Source organism: Mus pahari, chromosome 1 (genome assembly GCF_900095145.1).
Source record: "Mus pahari chromosome 1, PAHARI_EIJ_v1.1, whole genome shotgun sequence".
NCBI lineage: Eukaryota > Metazoa > Chordata > Mammalia > Rodentia > Muridae > Mus > Mus pahari.
Window position 1 is genome coordinate 157,100,139 of NC_034590.1, and position 19,031 is coordinate 157,119,169.

The 19,031-nt window shown below is 42.2% G+C and overlaps 1 protein-coding gene across 1 annotated transcript in view; it reads right to left on the bottom strand.

The window, feature by feature from the left end:
* Positions 1–19,031, bottom strand: part of Oga (O-GlcNAcase) — a 34,100-nt gene that overhangs the window by 3,759 nt on the left and 11,310 nt on the right. The window contains exons 7-15 of the mRNA XM_029535279.1: positions 17,945–18,229; positions 16,015–16,173; positions 13,430–14,043; positions 11,338–11,512; positions 8,076–8,161; positions 7,003–7,107; positions 4,596–4,681; positions 4,148–4,340; positions 748–907 (exon numbers count right to left, since the gene is read on the bottom strand). Of these exons, the coding sequence (XP_029391139.1) occupies positions 748–907; positions 4,148–4,340; positions 4,596–4,681; positions 7,003–7,107; positions 8,076–8,161; positions 11,338–11,512; positions 13,430–14,043; positions 16,015–16,173; positions 17,945–18,229 (1,863 nt within the window). The remainder of the gene's footprint in view (positions 1–747; positions 908–4,147; positions 4,341–4,595; positions 4,682–7,002; positions 7,108–8,075; positions 8,162–11,337; positions 11,513–13,429; positions 14,044–16,014; positions 16,174–17,944; positions 18,230–19,031) is intronic.

A 19,031-nucleotide genomic window follows, 5' to 3' on the forward strand; every position in this document is an offset into this window, starting at 1 on the left:
ACACACACACACACACACACACACACACACACACACACACACACACACACACACACACCCCTACATCCTACAAAGGGGGGGGGGACGGAGATATAACTGGAAAAAGAAATTACTGAGCCACAGCATATTATGGAGGCAAGGCCAACTCTGTGGAGCTGGTTCCTTCTGGAGACTCAACTCAGAGTATGTGAACATCAAAAAAGCAACTTTTGCCAAGTCAGTACTCATCTTCCATTATCAGACTTGCCTCTGAGAAGCAAGGGCCCTACCCAATGAACCTTCTTCTCTTACCCAGTGTCACTGTCATCCTCACCCCCAGCTGGCCTGGCACATGCAGCCATACTAGTGCCTTGACGCTTGAGTCCTGGATTGTGAGTGACCAGACTCAACTCTATTTTCAATACAAAACCAGGGCTCTAAGGCCAGACGGTAGCACAGGTAACCTAAGCACTCAGGGAGCTCAACAGAAGACTGGGATTCATCGCCAGACTGAGTGAACACATACAAGACCTTGTTGCATGCAAAAGTCCAAAACTAAATAAAACGCTTTAAAGGGTATGGGGCTAGTGGGATGGGTCGGTGAGTCAAAGAACCAGCTACCAAGCCTGCCAGCCTGAGTCAGATCCCCAAGACCCACATGTAAAGGAATCAATCCCCTCACGTCCTCCATGTATGCACACCCATATACATACATGCACATATACGTAATAAAATCTAGCCAAATAGAGCCCCACAACTTGTGCTCACCATTGGCCTTCAGTGAAGACAGGAGGCAAGCCATCATGCTCTTGGCAACACTTGGGTCAGTCACTTTCTTATGAATATCCATCTTTATCAGAGAAGGGAAGTTGGCAAGGAAAGTTTCTGGCAACACCTCCTGCTCTTCATGGAAACTCAACATTATTTTCTGCAACAGAAATATTAGAATCTTTTATACTTACAAATTTCTTTTATGCATCAGTATTGCAGAACTCAGGAAAAGCAAAGCAATATTTAGCACCTTTTCCAGCTTAGAGAGAATGAATTAGCTTACAATTCTACAAGGTGTTACTTACAGCCAGGGATGCTTCACCTTTAACTCCACTAATCAGGAGTCAGAGGCACACAGAGCTCTCTTAAATTCAAGGCTAGCCTCGTATACAGAGTGAATTCCAGGTCATCTACAGATAAACAGTAAGACCCTATCTACAAAAATGAAAGAACACATGGGCTGGAGAGATGGCTCAGTGGTTAAGAGCACTGACTGTTCTTCTAAAGGTTCTGAATCTTGCTGCCGAGTCTTGCTGGCTTCCAACTACCTGAAAAAATGTGAACCTTACGTTCAACCTTGCCTCAGAATATGCAGAGTGAGATGCTCAGTTTGGGCCTCCACATATGCACATAGTTAAACATGTGCACGTACACGCAGACAGACACATACAAAAGTAAATCACTTTAGAAAATGGTTGTCCATGCCTGCATCCCCTAGAGTCCTGTAGGTTTGAAGTCAGCCTGATCAGCCGTCATAGGCTCCATGAGTGCTGGGCTACGCTGGGAAATTCCATCTCAGAAAACAAGAACGAATCTAAAAGCAGCAACGGAACACGTGCTCGCCTGTGTGAAGCTGTTGATTCTATCCTCAGCAATATACAGACTTGAAAATAAAAATCTAAGACCCAGAATGACGACATACACCTGTAACCCCAGCACCTAGGAGGCAGAGGCATGTGAATCTCTGTGAGCTCAATGCCAGTTACTTCCAGGACAGGCAGGGCTACATAGTGAGACCCTGTCTTGAAAAATCCAGAATGAACAGACAAACTTAAAAAAAAAAAAAAAAAGAAAATCTGAGTCAGCTATTCAAGAGGATAGGAAGCTCTTGAGTGCATAAGGTTCAAGGTTAGCCAGGGCAATATAACATAATAAAATCCCATTTCCAAGAAGAAACCTTGAACTCAGAACCTTTAGAAGAACAGTCAGTGCTCTTAACCACTGAGCCATCTCTCCAGCCCATGTGTTCTTTCATTTTTGTAGATAGGGTCTTACTGTTTATCTGTAGATAACCTGGAATTCACTCTGTATACGAGGCTAGCCTTGAATTTAAGAGAGCTCTGTGTGCCTCTGACTCCTGATTAGTGGAGTTAAAGGTGAAGCATCCCTGGCTTTAAGTAACACCTTGTAGAATTGTAAGCTAAATATTCATGTTGTACTCTGAATTAGGCACTAGAATGAAGAATGTTAGTAGGAAAATTGGTAAATAGTTTAGAATTTGGTTATTGATAATGCACCAGCACCAGTTTCTTTCTTTCTTTCTTTTTTTTTAAAAGATTTATTTATTATTACATGTAAGTACACTGTAGCTGTCTTCAGACACTCCAGAAGAGGGCGTCAGATCTTGTTACGGATGGTTGTGAGCCACCATGTGGTTGCTGGGATTTGAACTCCGGACCTTTGGAAGAGCAATCGGGTGCTCTTACCCACTGAGCCATCTCACCAGCCCGACTTGGATCTTTTTAACTAAGCTTTAAAGTAAGAAAAAAAGAAGTGCTGTGGGTCAGTGACACCGCATTTGCCTAATGTATACAAGGACCTGAATATTACCCAAAGCACAGCAAAGAAGTCAGTCTTCTTTTAGTGGATGATGTGATGGATGCCAGTGCAGCATCCACACAGGATTCAGGTCTCACTGGAGCTGAAGGGCTTTCGGAGCTAAAGCCAAAGACGAGGTGGATCCCCATCACCGCGCCTGGCTGCCTGGCAAGGACATGCACCAAGATCGGACCTGGAGGAGACCAGTCTCTTCTCCAGCCCATCAAGAAATCTGATTACTCACTTTTTTCCTGAGTGCATCCCTTAAGGATGAGGATTTTTGTTTTTTTCTCCTTTTGCTTATTTCTGCCAGTGCAAAAGCAGCCTTAGGCTGACCGGAGCAGCCTTAGGGCTGTGTCATTACTAGGGGCTCACTACATTGTGTCCTAGATGCTGAACTCTCCAAAGGTGGTAGCTGCTGCTATCCAGAAGGCCATGGTGGTCATGGTTCCACATCACTTCTGCTCCGGTGTCCTAGAAACTACCTACCAACAGCCAGGAGATGGTTACTGCACTTCACCTGGGGTCTGGATTGATGCCCAGGGCAACTCTGCCAGGGCTTACCCCAAACCTACACAAAGCTAGTCTCCTCATCAAGAATTGTCCGACCATCTTTTCAAAAGCCATGTTAGAATCTCCTCCACTCAAAAGACGCAGATTCCAGCTGTGGCCATCAAATAGGATTTTTATAAAAACGAAACGAAACTTAAGACAATTAGCTGCCAAGTGACAGGTCTCACCTATCACTTGCCACAGGTAGAGGGAGGAGGATGGGGGGGGGGGTATGAAAAGCCTGAACTACACATGACTCTGTCTCAAAAATGTAATTCAGAGCAAAGACAGCTCAGCCGTTAAAAGCTTTGCTGTTTTTCAAAGGGTCATGAGCATCCACATCATAGCTCACAGCCATGTGATTCCAGTTCTAGATCTGATGGCCAAAGGAAATACCAGGTATACACTTGGTACACAGGCACACACGCAAACATGACATTTGTACAGACAAACTGCTAAATTAAAACAGAGCCGGGCATGATGGCACACGCCTTTAATCCCAGCACTTGGGAGGCAGAGGCAGAGGCAGGCGGATTTCTGAGTTCGAGGCCAGCCTGGTCTACAGAGTGAGTTCCAGGACAGCCAGGGCTATACAGAGAAACCCTGTCTCAAAAAACCAAAAAATAAATAAATAAAACAAAACAAATAAGCACCAATATTGTAACTAAGTGCATCACATGAAATAAAACATGTTAGTCTGTTAGTCCACACAAAGCCATAAATTCAATCCCAATCAGCATAAAACTAAATTAAGAGAAAAAAAAAAAAAAAAGCACTGCAGGCTGGGTGTGGTGGCCATACCTTTACTCTTAGTACTCAGGAGGCAAGAGGCCAGCATGGACTACATGAGCTTTTCTTTTTTTTAAAAAAAAAAGACATACTTTCCCTTGTCAGTCTGGCTGGCCTGGAACTTGCTATGCAGGCCAGGCTGGCCTCAAACCTGCTTCTGCCTCCTGAATGCTGGACAAAAGGTATGTACCACCACACTTGGTGATTTTTAAATTATAATTCTAAATCAGTGAGTTACCTCAGCCTCTGAGAGCTCTTTGTCACCATTTGGCTTGGTATACTTCTCTTGCATGAAGGGAATCCAGGAAATTTTACACTTTTTAATGAAGGGGGTCACATCTACAGTGCCTAAGGCATAACCACAAATGCCATCTTCATCTTCTAGGACGAAACAGTAATCCAGGCTGAGGGAGAGCAGTCCTCCTACTAACCTGCTCAGAAGGAAGGGAGCCAGAGTGAGCATGTCAATTACTAACACAATTCATAACCAGTGACACGAGGTCTAGTGCACCTAGCTTATGAACACAACCTATGGAATATCAGAAAATGAAAATAAATATTTGTTTTCAGATTAAGATTAAACTGGAATTTAAAAAAAAAAAAAATCCTTCCAGCCAATACCTCCCCCTTAACCCAAAACACTTGCTCTAAGTATCTATTACCCAAACCAAATAGGTATCACATACTTGTCTCCAATAAGGTCAGGCTGACTTTGAAAAGGTAAACCCACTCCATCATCATACATTTCTCTGCAAATCTTGTACACGGAAGCCTGAAAATATAATCTAGTTAGGCAACACACCAAGAAAAATGTCAAAAAGAATGAATACAGCTGGGTGTGGTGGCGTACGCCTTTAATTCCAGCACTCGGGAGGCAGAGGCAGGCAGATTTCTGAGTTCGAGGCCAGCCTGGTCTACAAAGTGAGTTCCAGGACAGCCAAGCTATCCAGAGAAACCCTCTCGAAAAAACAAAACAAAACAAAAAAGAATGAATATAAGCAGCTATGTGTGGTACACATAGGAAGCTGAGGCAGGAGGATTGCAGGTTAAAGCCAAATTGCTTAGTAGGCTACATGTTGAGTTTGAGACAACTTTGGATTACAAACTTGACTGTCTCAGAAAAAGCATTATAAGTTTAGAGGAAAAAAATGTGTGGCCTATCAGAAACACTACCTCAGTGGGGGTCAAGGTAGAATCAATAACGTAGCTCGGTGGCACCTAACACAGACAAGGACTAGGACGACACATATGTAATTCCCCCTGCACTAATGGTTATTTATTGGGTCACATCTGTAAAACCAGGAAGAGGATACAAGTGCTCTTAACTACTGAACCATCTCTCCAGCCTAGGAGATGAATCTGTAAAGTAAACTGTGGATTTCAAAGCCAGTGAACTTTAAGAGTCTCTTAACTTTTTTTGAGGACAGAGTCTCACTACACAGCCCAAACTTGCCTAGACTAGATCCTATAATTTCAGACTCAAGTTCTGGGATAAATCCACAAGGACTTGCTAATCTTTCACTTTTTGAAACAGTTCCACAATGCTTTCAACATGTTACTGTCTTTAAAGCGACTTCTGTACTTTCTTTAAATAGCTGATGGTTGTGAGTTGCCATGTGGGTGCAGGTCAGTCCTCTTAGCCACTGAGCCATCTCTACAGCCCCTACTGGGCTTTTTAAAAAGAGGGTTTTACATCTTAGCTCAGGCTGTCTTAAAACTAAGGCCCAAGATGGCCTTGAACTTGTACCAGTTCTGCCTCAACATCTTAAATGCAGGATTACAATCCTGTACCACTAAACCCCAGCTGCTACTTGACTTTTAAATGAATAATTCTCTGCCTCCCCCAAACAACCCAGGGCACTGTATACGCTACGCAAGAACGCAGTCAATGAATACTTGCTATTTACCTATCACCAATCCTTACTTAATTTTTCTAAAAATTCTAAATTTTACTTATGTGTGTTTGCCTGTATGAGTTGAGTATGTGTACCATCTGTGTGCAGGAGCCCACGGACCAGAAGACAGCTCTGGATACCCTGGAACTAGGGTTACAGGCAGTTGTAAGTTGCCATAAGGGTGCTAGGAATGTTGTTTCTCTGCAAGAACAATAAGTGTGCATAAATAACGAGTCATCTCTCTAGTCCAAACTTTGTATCTTATTTTTTAAAAAATTTAAAACCATATGGTTGCTGAGAATTGAACTCAGAACCTCTGGAAGAGCAATCAGTGCTCTTAACCTCTGAGCCATCTCTCCAGCCCCTAAACTTTATTTTTTAGGCAGTGTCTTACCATGTAGTTCTGGCTGGCTTTGAACTCACAAGAGTTCCACCCATCTCTGACTCCCCATACTGAGATTAATGCATGCACCAACACACGTGCCCCCATTTTGACTTTTTAAAGTTAAGAATTAAAAGATTCATCTCAAGTTATTAAAAGTTCTAAAGGAGGTAAATACCTTACTTAGGCTCCTCACAATGTTCCTAAATTTAGCCTTCAATGTTTTAGTACAGGATTTAATGTTTTAGTTAATCTCCTCAATCTCAGGGTGGTATTTTAAGGGCTGGACATTCAGTTACAATTTCCACCTGAAATCCACCTCTCCCCACAATGTTTAACACTCAGCTGATAGGCTTCGAGAAGGGAGTGGAAACCCTTGGAGGTGAAGCAGTGTCTTTAAGGAGTGCAGTTTGACTGACTCTTTACTCTCTAGCAGTCATGGTATGAGCAGCTCTGCTCTGTCCTGCCACTACACCGTCAAAATGAGACGACATCAAACAATGGAGATGCTAACCATAAACAGAAACCATGAACCCAACCCAACCATCTCTTCTTTTTTGAGACAGTCTCCCCCCCATGTAGCCTTGGATGGCCTGGAACACACTGTGTTGCCGCTCCCCCACCCCCCCACCCCGCTCCCTGAGCATTTTAAAGGAAGGCTGATCACTGCAGGCCTGAAGCTCAGTAGCAGCCGAGTCTGATCCCTGATCAGTAATTCAAGACAGAAGCAATTCTTTCAACCATCTAGTTCAAAGGGTAGCTGTAAACGTGCACATGACAATATATAGTAAGTTGATAAGCAAAAAATAAAATTACCTCATCTTTAGGGAAATAAGGTCTGATAGTATAAACTTTGGAGGTAGGAGTCAGTGGGGGTGGTTGAAAAAAGAGATCATTTGCTCCATCAATTGGCAGCAAACGCTGTAGGAAGGGAAAGAAGGGAGGCAGATTAGTGTTGAGAAAGCACCCATTTCTTTCACTGAGTGTGCACTGCAGATTACCAACTTAACATTAACTGGCTACTGCAGGCAGACCTAAAGAAGAGGGGTATCCTACACTTTACTAATATAATACCTCTTTCCTGGGGGAGGGGGATTTCAGAATAGAAATTACCCAAACTGACTTACACAGCTTTAATGGCATATTAATAGAAATCTAATTTTATAATCAAAACAAAAAACTAGTCTAATTATGACACAAATATGTTTTAAAAACCAATCTTAAAATGAACCATCTTTCTATAAGATGGCAGAACAGAATGTCAGGAGGAGAGGTTTGGTCTGAAGAGGGTTATCTGTCCAGGAGACGCTTTATCCCCAAAGCAATGCGCTTCAGTTTGCTGTGCGCAGCAGAGCACCTGTTGGGGGGAGAAAAGTAGAGCACCTGAAAAATCCATGAACAAATTCCAGCAGCAACAACGGATCTACCTTGTTCAGACTGTCACTAGCCGACAAGTTGTTGTTTTAAGTACATTCTTTTTATTAAGTTACCAAGGAACTACCCTTTAGGCCCTTTGTCAATCACTTGTGTAATCAGCCTTTTTTTTTTTTTTTTTTTTTTTGCTCATGGAGTTTCCTATGGCAGACAAGCATGCGCGCATTGTGCATTGCGGGCGCAGATTTAAATGCTGTGCGACCTGCAAAGAAACAATGTGAAGTGTAGACCTAGAGCCGCTGCGCTTCGCAGGCGCGGGGGATTGACAGCATCTCCTTCAGAAATTACTGTGAAAGAGGAGGAAAATTTGATTTAAAATCCAGCTATGTAACTAAATTGAATTTGGGACTAGAAAGCCTTCGGCAGACCAATCCTTCCAGCCATCAGATGCGCAACATAAGGTTTCTCATAAAACAAAGAAAAATGTCAATTCAGTTGTGAATTCATATTGATACCTGGAACTCTCCTGCTAGACCACCTCTAAAGGCCCAGGGCTCTTGGTCTCCAATTAAGAACTGTGCTGAAGAATGACTACGACACCCTGTTGAGATCAGATCCAAGCGGAGAACGTTACGAGAAAGGGGATTTCCTGGGGTCTCAAATGTCCAACAAACTAACACACACTGGAAATAGCTCTCTAAAAGTTCTAAACCAGGGTTTCAAGGCAAGGCTGTGATAATAATTATTTCAAAATTTATAATGGCATTTCAATACTTCTTCTCCTTCCTTCTGTTAATGGAAACCACTACCACCAATCAGTTCTACACTTTAATTACTGGAAGGAATAATTAGGTTATCTACATAAATTTCTATATTCCTTACATACAGCAGTTAAGTCAAAACAACTGCTTAAGTATCATGAAATTTTCTAATTATAAACTGAAGCAAAGAGACATTTTTATTATCACAGCCCATGAAGGAACTGAATTAAACCTGTCTGAAGTCACATTTTACATTTTGAGGGTACAGAACAGGGAAGGAGGGGGTCAATCTTGTCAGAAAACTTAAGGTTGGCAGATACTATTGACAAAAATGAAATAATAAAGATTTTGGTTTTGGTGAGCGAGAACCATCTAAATCCAGACACAGTCAGTTCAAACACCAATCTAAAATCTGAGAACTAGGGGAGAACCAACTACATTTCTTAATTTGTCCAAAGCTAAAAGCACTTTTCTTAAAAGTACAACAATGTGTGGTTCTTTTAAGCATCTGCTAGAGCCCTGCAGGTGATGGATGCAGGCAGCACATGGTAGGCTTGAAGGCAGCCAACCTCACAGGCAATAAAGCCAACAACCATGAGATAACTCATAGCTAATGTTTGGAAACCAAATAGAAGTGACCTGCCTAGTTTTCTGACAAGATATAGCAGCGCAAAATAGTTCTTTTCCATTGGAAGACAGCCTTCTACCTCCTGTTCAAGTTAACAGTCTCATCAGTACAAGATACAGTGTGCTAGTCAGACAGTCCCAAAGCAAACCAAATTTTTGTTGACAATTCGGCCCATTAAAAAGATCACATCTAGGTTTGTTATGTTTTAAGGGTAGGGTTATTTATTAAAAAACAAAACAAAAAACAAAACAAAACAAAAAAAAAACCAGAACACATACACTCACACACACACACAAAAGAAAAAAAAGAAAAAAGGAAAAAAAAAAAAGAGAAAAAGCGAACACAAACCCCATAAAATGTAGTATTTGTAAAATAAACATGAAATGGGTCAAAATTTAAACTACAAGAACTTGCCCATTCCATTCAGTGATTTACACTATAGGGGAAAAAAAAAACAAACCCAAATGACAACAAAGCAAAAACAAAAACAAAAACAAAAAAAAAAAACACCAATATATTTCTCAAACTTTAAATTCAGCCAATTTCCCCTACCCTCCACTTTGAGACTTCAACATAACTAGCACTTCCAACTAGTACAGTAAAAAGCTGCATGTACGAAGGAAGAGCTGCGTAAATGAAAACATGGTTAATGCCTGAGACGCTGCGCAAACGTGACTTCAGTTCCTATCTACTGCCCTAGATTTATTCTACCTGAGCTACCTCACAGACACAGTCTTTCAACTTAAACTAATTAATCATGACGCGCTGTGAACATCTGCCGCTGTCCATCCAATAGCAGTAGACACTTGTGCTGAGGATTCTCCCATCTGTACACAATGGGGAAGAAGATAATAGAAGTCGTTAGTCATCAAAAGTACTGCATAGCACATTCTTTAAAGGACTGAATGCCAGCTGGACTGGAGAAAGAAAACAAAGGTCTCTAACCTTAAGTTCCTGAAATTGGTCATGATATCCTCCCTGTTATGGGTGTCTGTACAGCCTCACAGATGTGATGGTAGTTATTTAAAACTACATGTTCTGAGACTGTACAACTTGGGAAAATGACCCCCACTGTTGCCTAAGGCAGAGATAACTTGAGAAGAAAAATGAACACTATTGGATATAATAAATTTTAACTTTCAGCAGTTCTTGGATTTGGGGGGCAGGGTGTGATAGGATTAAACCCTGGAGTGGATAGTATAATATTTGATATATTCTCAAGCTCAACAGTCTGGATTTCAGGTTCAAAATACCTAGGGGCCTTAGAAACTTACAATGTAAATCCCTATAAGGATTAATAATTCTCTGGCAAGGAGCCTGGAAGGGAAGTGATTATCATCCAACTATCAATAGAGAGGGTTTTCCTCTCCGAGCCTAAAAAGAAATTTCTTCCACCCGTAATAGGTGTCTAAGATAGAGACATCTATTTTTCTCAAAGGTGCTAATTAAGGCTCCTATGCTAATAGATATAGTACTTTCTGTATTTTAAAATCAGTAACCAGAGATTCATTCTTAATATTTAAGAGTCCAAAGACTTGTGGACAGAGAATTAGGGATCTGAGAACTGTGTTTCAGACCATCTATTTACAATTAAGACCATGAAACCCTGTTGCAGTCTTTGTGCCTACTATGAAAATGGACACAGGAGTTAGCTTTGCTGCCTGCTGTGTGCTGTACGCCCATTGCATGAAACCTGAAAATGAAATGAGGTCCCTGGAGAAACTTGGCCATGCTGGTGCTTTTGTGCCAAGTTTGGGAATTTTCAAAAGGGAAAAAAAAAATAAAAGAGGCACACAAAAGTCCACTGGATGATGCGGAGTTTCTAGGGGACTGTAATTTCCATCCCGTGCTAAAATCAATTAGCTGGTGAAAAGGTACAACGAGCAGCCACAGGAAGTAATACCAAGGAGCACCAGAATAGCCTTCCACTAAAGCTCGCATGCGCACAGGGCTGGGAGGACAGCTTCCTCTGGCCAGGCCCCTTGGGAATTTCAGCAGTTGTTCTATCAACACAGCACTAATGTTATCAAGACACAGCAAGCAGCAGCAAGCTTACAGAGTCACATCTCATAGAGTTTTATCTCCAAATCAGGTCAGTGTCAGACTCAGTTCCGTCCAGGAAGCATTCAGTCAGGGCATGTTAAAGTCAGTACTTTCTAACATGTTTTCAAGATATTTATGCAATTAGCCCAAGGGAGAAAAACTATTTTGTTCAATACAATTACTAAGGCTTTAAGTTTTCCAATTATGTTCACCTTTGAAAAAAATCTAGGCAAAGAACTGAAGAAGATGGAGATTTGCCAATTCCCTAAGTGGTTTTCTCCCTGTGGGATAATTTTTAAAGGACAATATATATGGATGAGAGAAGACTACTGCTGCTGCACCTACCTAACCACTGCACAAAAGATTTCACCATAGACATTATACTCTTGATATCCCAAACATAGGAGTACATGTCATAAAGGATTGTCCTGTTGGCACAGTTGGAAAGCCGAGTGAACATCCCCATCACTAGTGCACACATCTCTTCAAATTTGGCTGCTCGTGACCTCCATTCTTCAATCTATACAGAATTAAAAAGAAAAATGAAATGGCTCAGAAATTGTAAGTTTAACAAAATGATCTAAGCTGTTTATCAGGCATACACAATTTATCTTAAACAGTAATCACTGGTTTAAACTCTAGGTGAACAATTAGTTTGTCTCCCCAAACTGACAAATAACAGACTTCTAATTAGAACGACAAACAAAGGAAGTGAGGTATCAGATGTATAAAAATCGCCCATTATTTTAAAGAACATATTCTAATTATGGTCAAGTTTATGCCAATTACAATTACTGAGAGACAGATCAGTGGGTAAGAGCACTGACTTCTCTTCTGAAGATCCTGAGTTCAAATCCCAGCAACCACATAGTGGCTCGCATCCATCCGTAATGCGATCTGATGCTCCCTTCTGGGGTGTCTGAAGACAGTGACAGTGTGCTTACATATAATAAATAAATCTTAAAAAAAAAAAAAAAATCAGGGGCTGGTGAGATGGGTCAGCAGGTAGAGCACCCGTCTGCTTTTCCAAAGGTCCTGAGTTCAAATCCCAGCAACCACATGGTGGCTCACAACCATCCGTAACAAGATCTGACGCCCTCTTCTGGAGTGTCTGAAGACAGCTACAGTGTACTTACATATAATAAATAAATCTTTAAAAATAAAAAAATCTCAAGAGTGGAAAGATGGCATACATGCTGCTCTTGCAAAGTGAGTTCCCAGCACCCATACTGGTACCACTAACACCCATTAACTCTACTTCCAGGGAATGCGATGATGTCCTGCTCTGGCCTCAGGCACCAGCACAAATGTGGTACACAGGGAAAATATCCATACATATGAAACAGAAAATTTCCTCACAGCAATGTGGGTGAGGGAAGAGAAGGAAAAATTCAAACTTGGAGAGGAGGAGAGAGACAGGGTTTTGCTGTTGCTGCTTTGAGACAGGGTCTCCTATAATCCAAGCTGGTCAAACCCTGATGTAGTAGAGAACAACACTGAATGCCCGGATCCCCCAGATCTAGCATCAAAGTGCTGAAACCACCACAGCAGGCAGGCATTATTATTAGCACATGCTGCTTTGTGGCAGGTCCGGTGGTTCACACAATCCTAACACTTGGGAACCTGAGCAGACAGGAACCGCTGGGCATTGGAGGTCAGCTGGAACTACCTGCCAGTCTGTTCAGTCTACTCCAAGGGATCTAACGCCTCTGGGGAAACATGTATACTGTATGTGTACACACACGCACACACACACCAGGACTTAGTCACAAATAAAGCTGGGCAGCAGTGGCCCACATCTTTAATCCCACCACTTGGAAGGTGAAGGCAGATAGATATCTTTGAGTTCCAGGACAGCCAGGGCTACAAGAGAAGCCCTGTCTTGAAATACCAAAAAACTAAACCAAAACAAAAAAAAAACCTACAAACAAAACAAAAACCCAACAACAACTAAACAAACAAAAAAACCACTTAAAATTTTTATTTGTCTTTTTGTTTTTTATTTATTTATTTCATTTGAGTACATTGTTGCTGTCTTCAGACACACCAGAAGAGGGAGGGCATCAGATCCCATTACAGATGGTTATGAGCCACCGTGTGCTTGCTGGGAATTAAACTCAGGACCTCCTGTCAAGAGCACTGACTGCTCTTAACCACTGAGCCATCTCTCCAACCCTAAAATGTTTTTTGTTTGTTTGTTTGATTGTTTTTTTGGTTTTTGAGACAGGGTTTCTCTGTGTAGCCCTGGCTGTCCTGGAACTCACTTTGCAGACCAGGCTGGCCTCGAACTCAGAATTCTGCCTGCCTCTGCCTCCCAAGTGCTGGGATTAAAGGCGTGTGCCACCACGCCTGGCTAAAATGTTTTTAAGACACTGTAAACAATGTTCCACTTTCCCAGCACCGTGAGGAGCCACTGAGGGACAATGAGCACACTTACTTTTTCCGAGTCTTTCCCTTTGCAGTTGACACTGACAACACTGCTGTTTGCTCGAAGCCACTGGAATTCCCGTAGCATCTGTGCTCCTTTGGGCCCGTGCTCATAAGGAAGGTAGAAGAGGTCAGCGAGTAACTGTAAGTCCTCCAGAGTCACGGGCTCTGCGGTGTACAGAGGCTTTTCATTTGGACCTGGCACAAACTGCTCCTTGTGTGTTTGCTCATCTGTCTGCATAGGAGCCACATCAGGAATGCAGTCTTCCTGCATGGACATCTCTGGGGATTTGGATTCAGCCATGCTCTCCTTATCCGTGTCCATTGGTCTCAACTCCTCTGCCATCTTAGCTTCAACAATCTCAGTTAGTATTTGGTTGTCACTCTTGTGCTCTGCTTCTTCTTGCTTTTCTACCACCATATCCATGGGTTCCTCATCTGGCTGTTTCTTTTCCTCTTCCTTGGTCAGAGCTGAGGGTTCACCACTCAAAGCTGCTCCCTGGCTCATAATGGGCTCCTGGTAAACTGTTGTCACTACAGTTGTGGCATTTAAAGAGGGTGCTGCAACTAAGGGACTCCCATCGACCACACTTGTCTTAGCTCCACTGTGTGCAACTTGCCTACCTACAACGGGGAGAGGAAGAGACAAAGGCAATCAAAGCTAGAAACAAAACAAATTGGACTAATTAGATTTTGGGATGCTTGCCCTCCACCCAGGCCAGGCAGACAGCCTAATGATGTGAGTCTGCTCCCTAGGATTGGCATGGAAAGAACTGACTTTTGAAAACTGTGCCATAGTATGTACACACTTGTGTGTGCACATAATAAATCAATAAACTTAATTAAAAATTAGTTGAAACTGGACAGCGGTGGCACATGCCTTTAATCCCAGCACTTGGGAGGCACAGGCAGGCAGATTTTGAGTTTGAGCCCAGCCTGGTCTACAGAGTGAGTTCCACGGACAGCCAGGGCTACACAGAGAAACCCTGTCTTGAAAAGCAACAACAAAAAAGTGGACATGATGGCACACCCGTCTGCATACTGTAGACAGGCATGGTGGCACATGCTATTAATACTAACAACTCGGGATGCAGAGACAGAATCTCTCTGAGTTCAAGGTTAGCCTATAGTGAGTCTCCAGGACAAGTGGCTACAAAGTTAGACCCTGTCTGGAGATAAAGTGAGTGTACTGTGTTTGCAGAGAACCGGAGTTTAGTTCCCAGCACCCGTATCAGGCAGCTGACAATGACATCTAACTGTAACTCCAGAGGGACCCAATGCCTATAGAGCACATTCATTCATTCATGCGTGCGTGCATACCACATGTATGCCTGGTACCCTCAGAGACCAGAAGAGGGTATCATATCTCCTCAAACTGAGGTTACAGATGATTGTAAGTTAACGTGTGTAGAGAACTGAACCGCAGGACCTCTGCCAAGAGCAGGAAGTGCTCTTAACTTCTATGCCATCAAAGCCTAATTACTCATGCCGGTCACAGTGCAAACACCTGTTATTTCCAGCACTGTTGCAGGCCAAACAAGGACCACCTTGCCTCAAAAGAAGTTTACTAGAAAACCCAGATTCAGCTCCCAATAACCACATGAAAGCTTACAAGCATGTGTAACTGAGTTCCAAATGCTCCAACACCCCTTCCTAGCCTCCACTGGCACTGTATACACATGCTGTACAGATACACATGCAAGCAGAAGACTCAAACACAATAAAAAAATGTTTTAAAAGAGCTGGCCATAGCCAGGCGTGGTGGCACACGCCTTTAATCCCAGCACTTGAGAGGCAGAGGCAGGCAGATTTCTGAGTTCAAGGCCAGCCTGGTTTACAGAGTGAGTTCCAGGACAGCCAGGGCTANACAGAGAAACCCTGTCCCGAAAAACCTAAATAAATAAATAAATAAAGCTGGCCATGCCTAAAATCCCAGCACTGGGGAGGCAAGGCAGGAGTAGGAAGGACGCCAGGACATCTGTGGCTACACAGCAAGTTCTAAGCCAACCTGGACTACATGCCAGCTTTAAAAACAAACAAAAAACAAAAACCACAAAACCTCAATTACACTTTGCTTAGTGGATCTAAAGGAAGGGGCATGACTGTACTTTTGTGAGAACTCTGTAATCCAATCCCCTGATAAAAGCAGGCTTGGCCTGTGTAGTAGAACAGGTAGGTCTATATTCCAAGAACGCAGGAAACAGAAGCAAGTGAATCTGTTGAGTTAGAGGCCAGCCTGGTCTACAGAGTGAATTCCAGGTAGAGAAACCCTGTCTCAAAGCAAACCAAAAATTCAAGTTCTTCTTGGGTTACATGTCAGATTAGAGGCCAATCTGGAATACATGAAATCATATCAAAAAGCAAAATTCCAAGGTGGACAGTTTCTGAGGAATGACACCCAGGGCCAACCCTCTGGCACCTGCATACACAAGCACACGTGCACCTGCACAACCACTCATACACACACACAAATGTGTATACACTTAAGTGAATATAAAATCTAAAATAAACCATAAAACAAGAATTAGTGGACTAAGATGAAGTTAAATGCATCTTTCATCCTGGCAGCAGCCCGCCCACCACAGCCCTACTCACTACTGTACTGATGAGGGACACCGAACTCCTGCAGCCACTCAGTTAAAGCCAGCTTTAAAGCCATCTGCGGGCTATAGAGAACATCAGTCTCAATGTCTTCATCACTGCCTTCATTTTCTAACTTTATCTGTATTGATACAGTGCTGTCTTCACTGTCAGCTGTGAGGGAAAAAAAGCACAAAAATAGTTTTTAATAGAAAACCTCCTCTTAAGTGAAGATGTATGTAGTAAGCTCAAAGCAGCAAAAAACAAACAAATCTCAAAGATAAGGACACAAATACCAGTTCCTCCAATAACCACCTACAAACTCACTTACCTGCTTAAGGTTCCAACTAAAATAAGTATGTTAGAATCATTAGAAAAATTGGTCATATATGTTCCCCTAATACCAATAATGAGATAGCAAGGTTAAATAACAACATTACACTAACCTTTGCATAAAGAAAGCCACCTGAGTCTTCAGGCTCTTATAACATCATTACTACAAAATCATTTCTTTTTTTTCTTTTTCGAGATAGGATCTCACTATGTAAGGTCTCACTATGTAAAGGCTCACTATGTAAGGTCTCACTGGCTGTCCCTGAACTATGTATATGTAGACCAGGCTGGTCTCTAACTCAGAGATCTGCCTGCCTGCCTCTATTTCTGAGTGCTGGGACTACCCACAGACTGGGCATAAGGCCAAACAATTGAGTGGACAGGCATAAGTCAGCTTAGCATTCAGAAACTCTACCGTGGAGCACAGCTGAGTTTGGCTAATCTAACATCTATCATGTAAATGTTATCATGCTCTGTCTTCAAATATGTAGGAGTTAAACACCATGCATGCACATTATTATACTCCTAATTGTGTCTTTTATTGGAGTGAAACAGCAATGACCAAGCCATTAAAGGCCTCAATTCAATGAAAAACTGCAAGGGCACAGACTATAGCTACATACATACGCCATGTGTCATGACAGAAAGGACTCCTACCCCAAATGTCATCAATAGCCCTGCTTCAGACTAACTTCAAATTTTTAAAAATTTTTATTTATCATTATGTGTACCCAGTGTCTGTGGGCAGTGATTCCTTAGCATACACATGAAGATCAGAGGATAACTTTGTAGAGTTCCTTCTTTCCTTCCATTATGTGGTTCCAGACACTGAATTTCAGGCTGCTAGCTTGCACAGCTAGCATCTTTAACCCTGCTCTAACTTCAAAATGTTTATGACCGTTATTTTCCACTGAGCCCCTATGCAGCAACTCTTATACTTAATCTAGCTCAAATGCCTGTTCAGCTGTTTACCAACACTGCAAGTTATCACTCTTCCTGCTACCATACTGCAGACAGGCATCATAGCATGCTGTACAGACACTACAAATACCTGCTTGTCTTCCTGAACATAAGATTGTTTTTTCAAGAGTGGTACACTTCATTCTTTCTACTCAACATCCAGGAAGGTGCACCTGGCACACAATAGCATTAAATGCAAGTCAATAAACAGCCAATATTCTCTTTTTTTTTTTTTTTTTTTTTTATTTTTTTTTTTTTTTTCTGAAGTTGAATATGCCATACATTTAATATTTAAATATCTTGATTTAGGGAGACAGTTTTAAAGGAATAGCAATTGCCCCGAAGTACACCCCTGGAGAAGGGTGAAAAAAAAACTCTTTTTTTTTTTNCTGGCCTCGAACTCAGAAATCCACCTGTCTCTGCCTCCCGAGTGCTGGAATTAAAGGCGTGCGCCACCACACCCGGCTAACATTCTCACTTTTAACTCTATTAGGGACTTTGCAAAACAGTAACTTGTGCAAGGGCATCAGTCTTTTCCTGTTATGTATCTAAGTAAGAGAAGTGAACACACACTATAACAAAGGCTGTAATGAGACACAGAGCAATAGTGCTTACAAGCGGCCCCGGTCCACCATCAAGCGCAGGTACTTACTCATCACCACATCCTTCCTCACTCCGTTCATGTTTGACTTGTACCAAGTGGCAAGGGTGTGTATGGCAACGTAGTTAGCTTCAAATTCACAATTTGGATTAGTTAGTACTCCCTTTAACCGTGGGATGAGCTCTGTGGATCTTCCTTTGTAGGGACCCAAAAACAGCCTCTTCTGATCATAATCATTAGCATGAATGTTATCCCAGATCACTGGAGCTCTCTTAATGATCTTAGAAACTTCTTCAATAGATTCCACTGGAATTTCTTTTGAAACAACTTTTGGACCTAGAAATAATTTATTGAAATAACTTATTTACAAAACTTTCTACAGGGTTCTTAAAATATACTATAGCAGGGCTGGAGAGAAGGCTCAGTGGTTAAGAGCATTTGTTGCCCTTGCAGAGAACATGGGTTAGATTCCCAGCATGCTTATGGTAATTCACAAATATCCTTAACTCCAATTCCTGGGAATCTATCCCTTCTAACATCCATGGGCACCAAGCATACATATATGCACGCAGGTAAAATAAACATAAAAATAGATCTTCAAAGGCAAGTTTGACAACCTGATCAATCTCCATGATCTACAGGGTAGGTGGAGAGAAGCAAGTCCCACAAGTTGTCTTCTGCCAGTGCACAAGCGCACGCACACACAGACATCAAAATGTAATAAAAAATGAAAAGAGGAGCTGGTGAGATGGCTCAGTAGTTAAGAACACTGGATGCTTTTCCAGAGACCCTGAGTTCAATTCCCAGCAACCACATGGTGACTCACAACCATTTATAAAGGTATCAGATGCCCTCTTCTGGCATGTGGTATACATGCAGCCAAGCGTTCAAACATTAACTAAAATTAAAAACTGTAAAGAGATGAAATACGCTGGGAAGGTTAGTATCATGACTCAGTATATAAAAGTGCTTGCCCACCAAGCCGACAACCAGCACCCTCATGGCGGATGGTTTCAGCTCCCATAGAGTGTTCTCTAACCCACATATCCTACAGGGGTCAGGGAATGGAGGGCCCACACACAGTCTCTCTCATGTGTAATGAAAGATTTAAATACGACCTGGGCTCGGGAGATGGCTC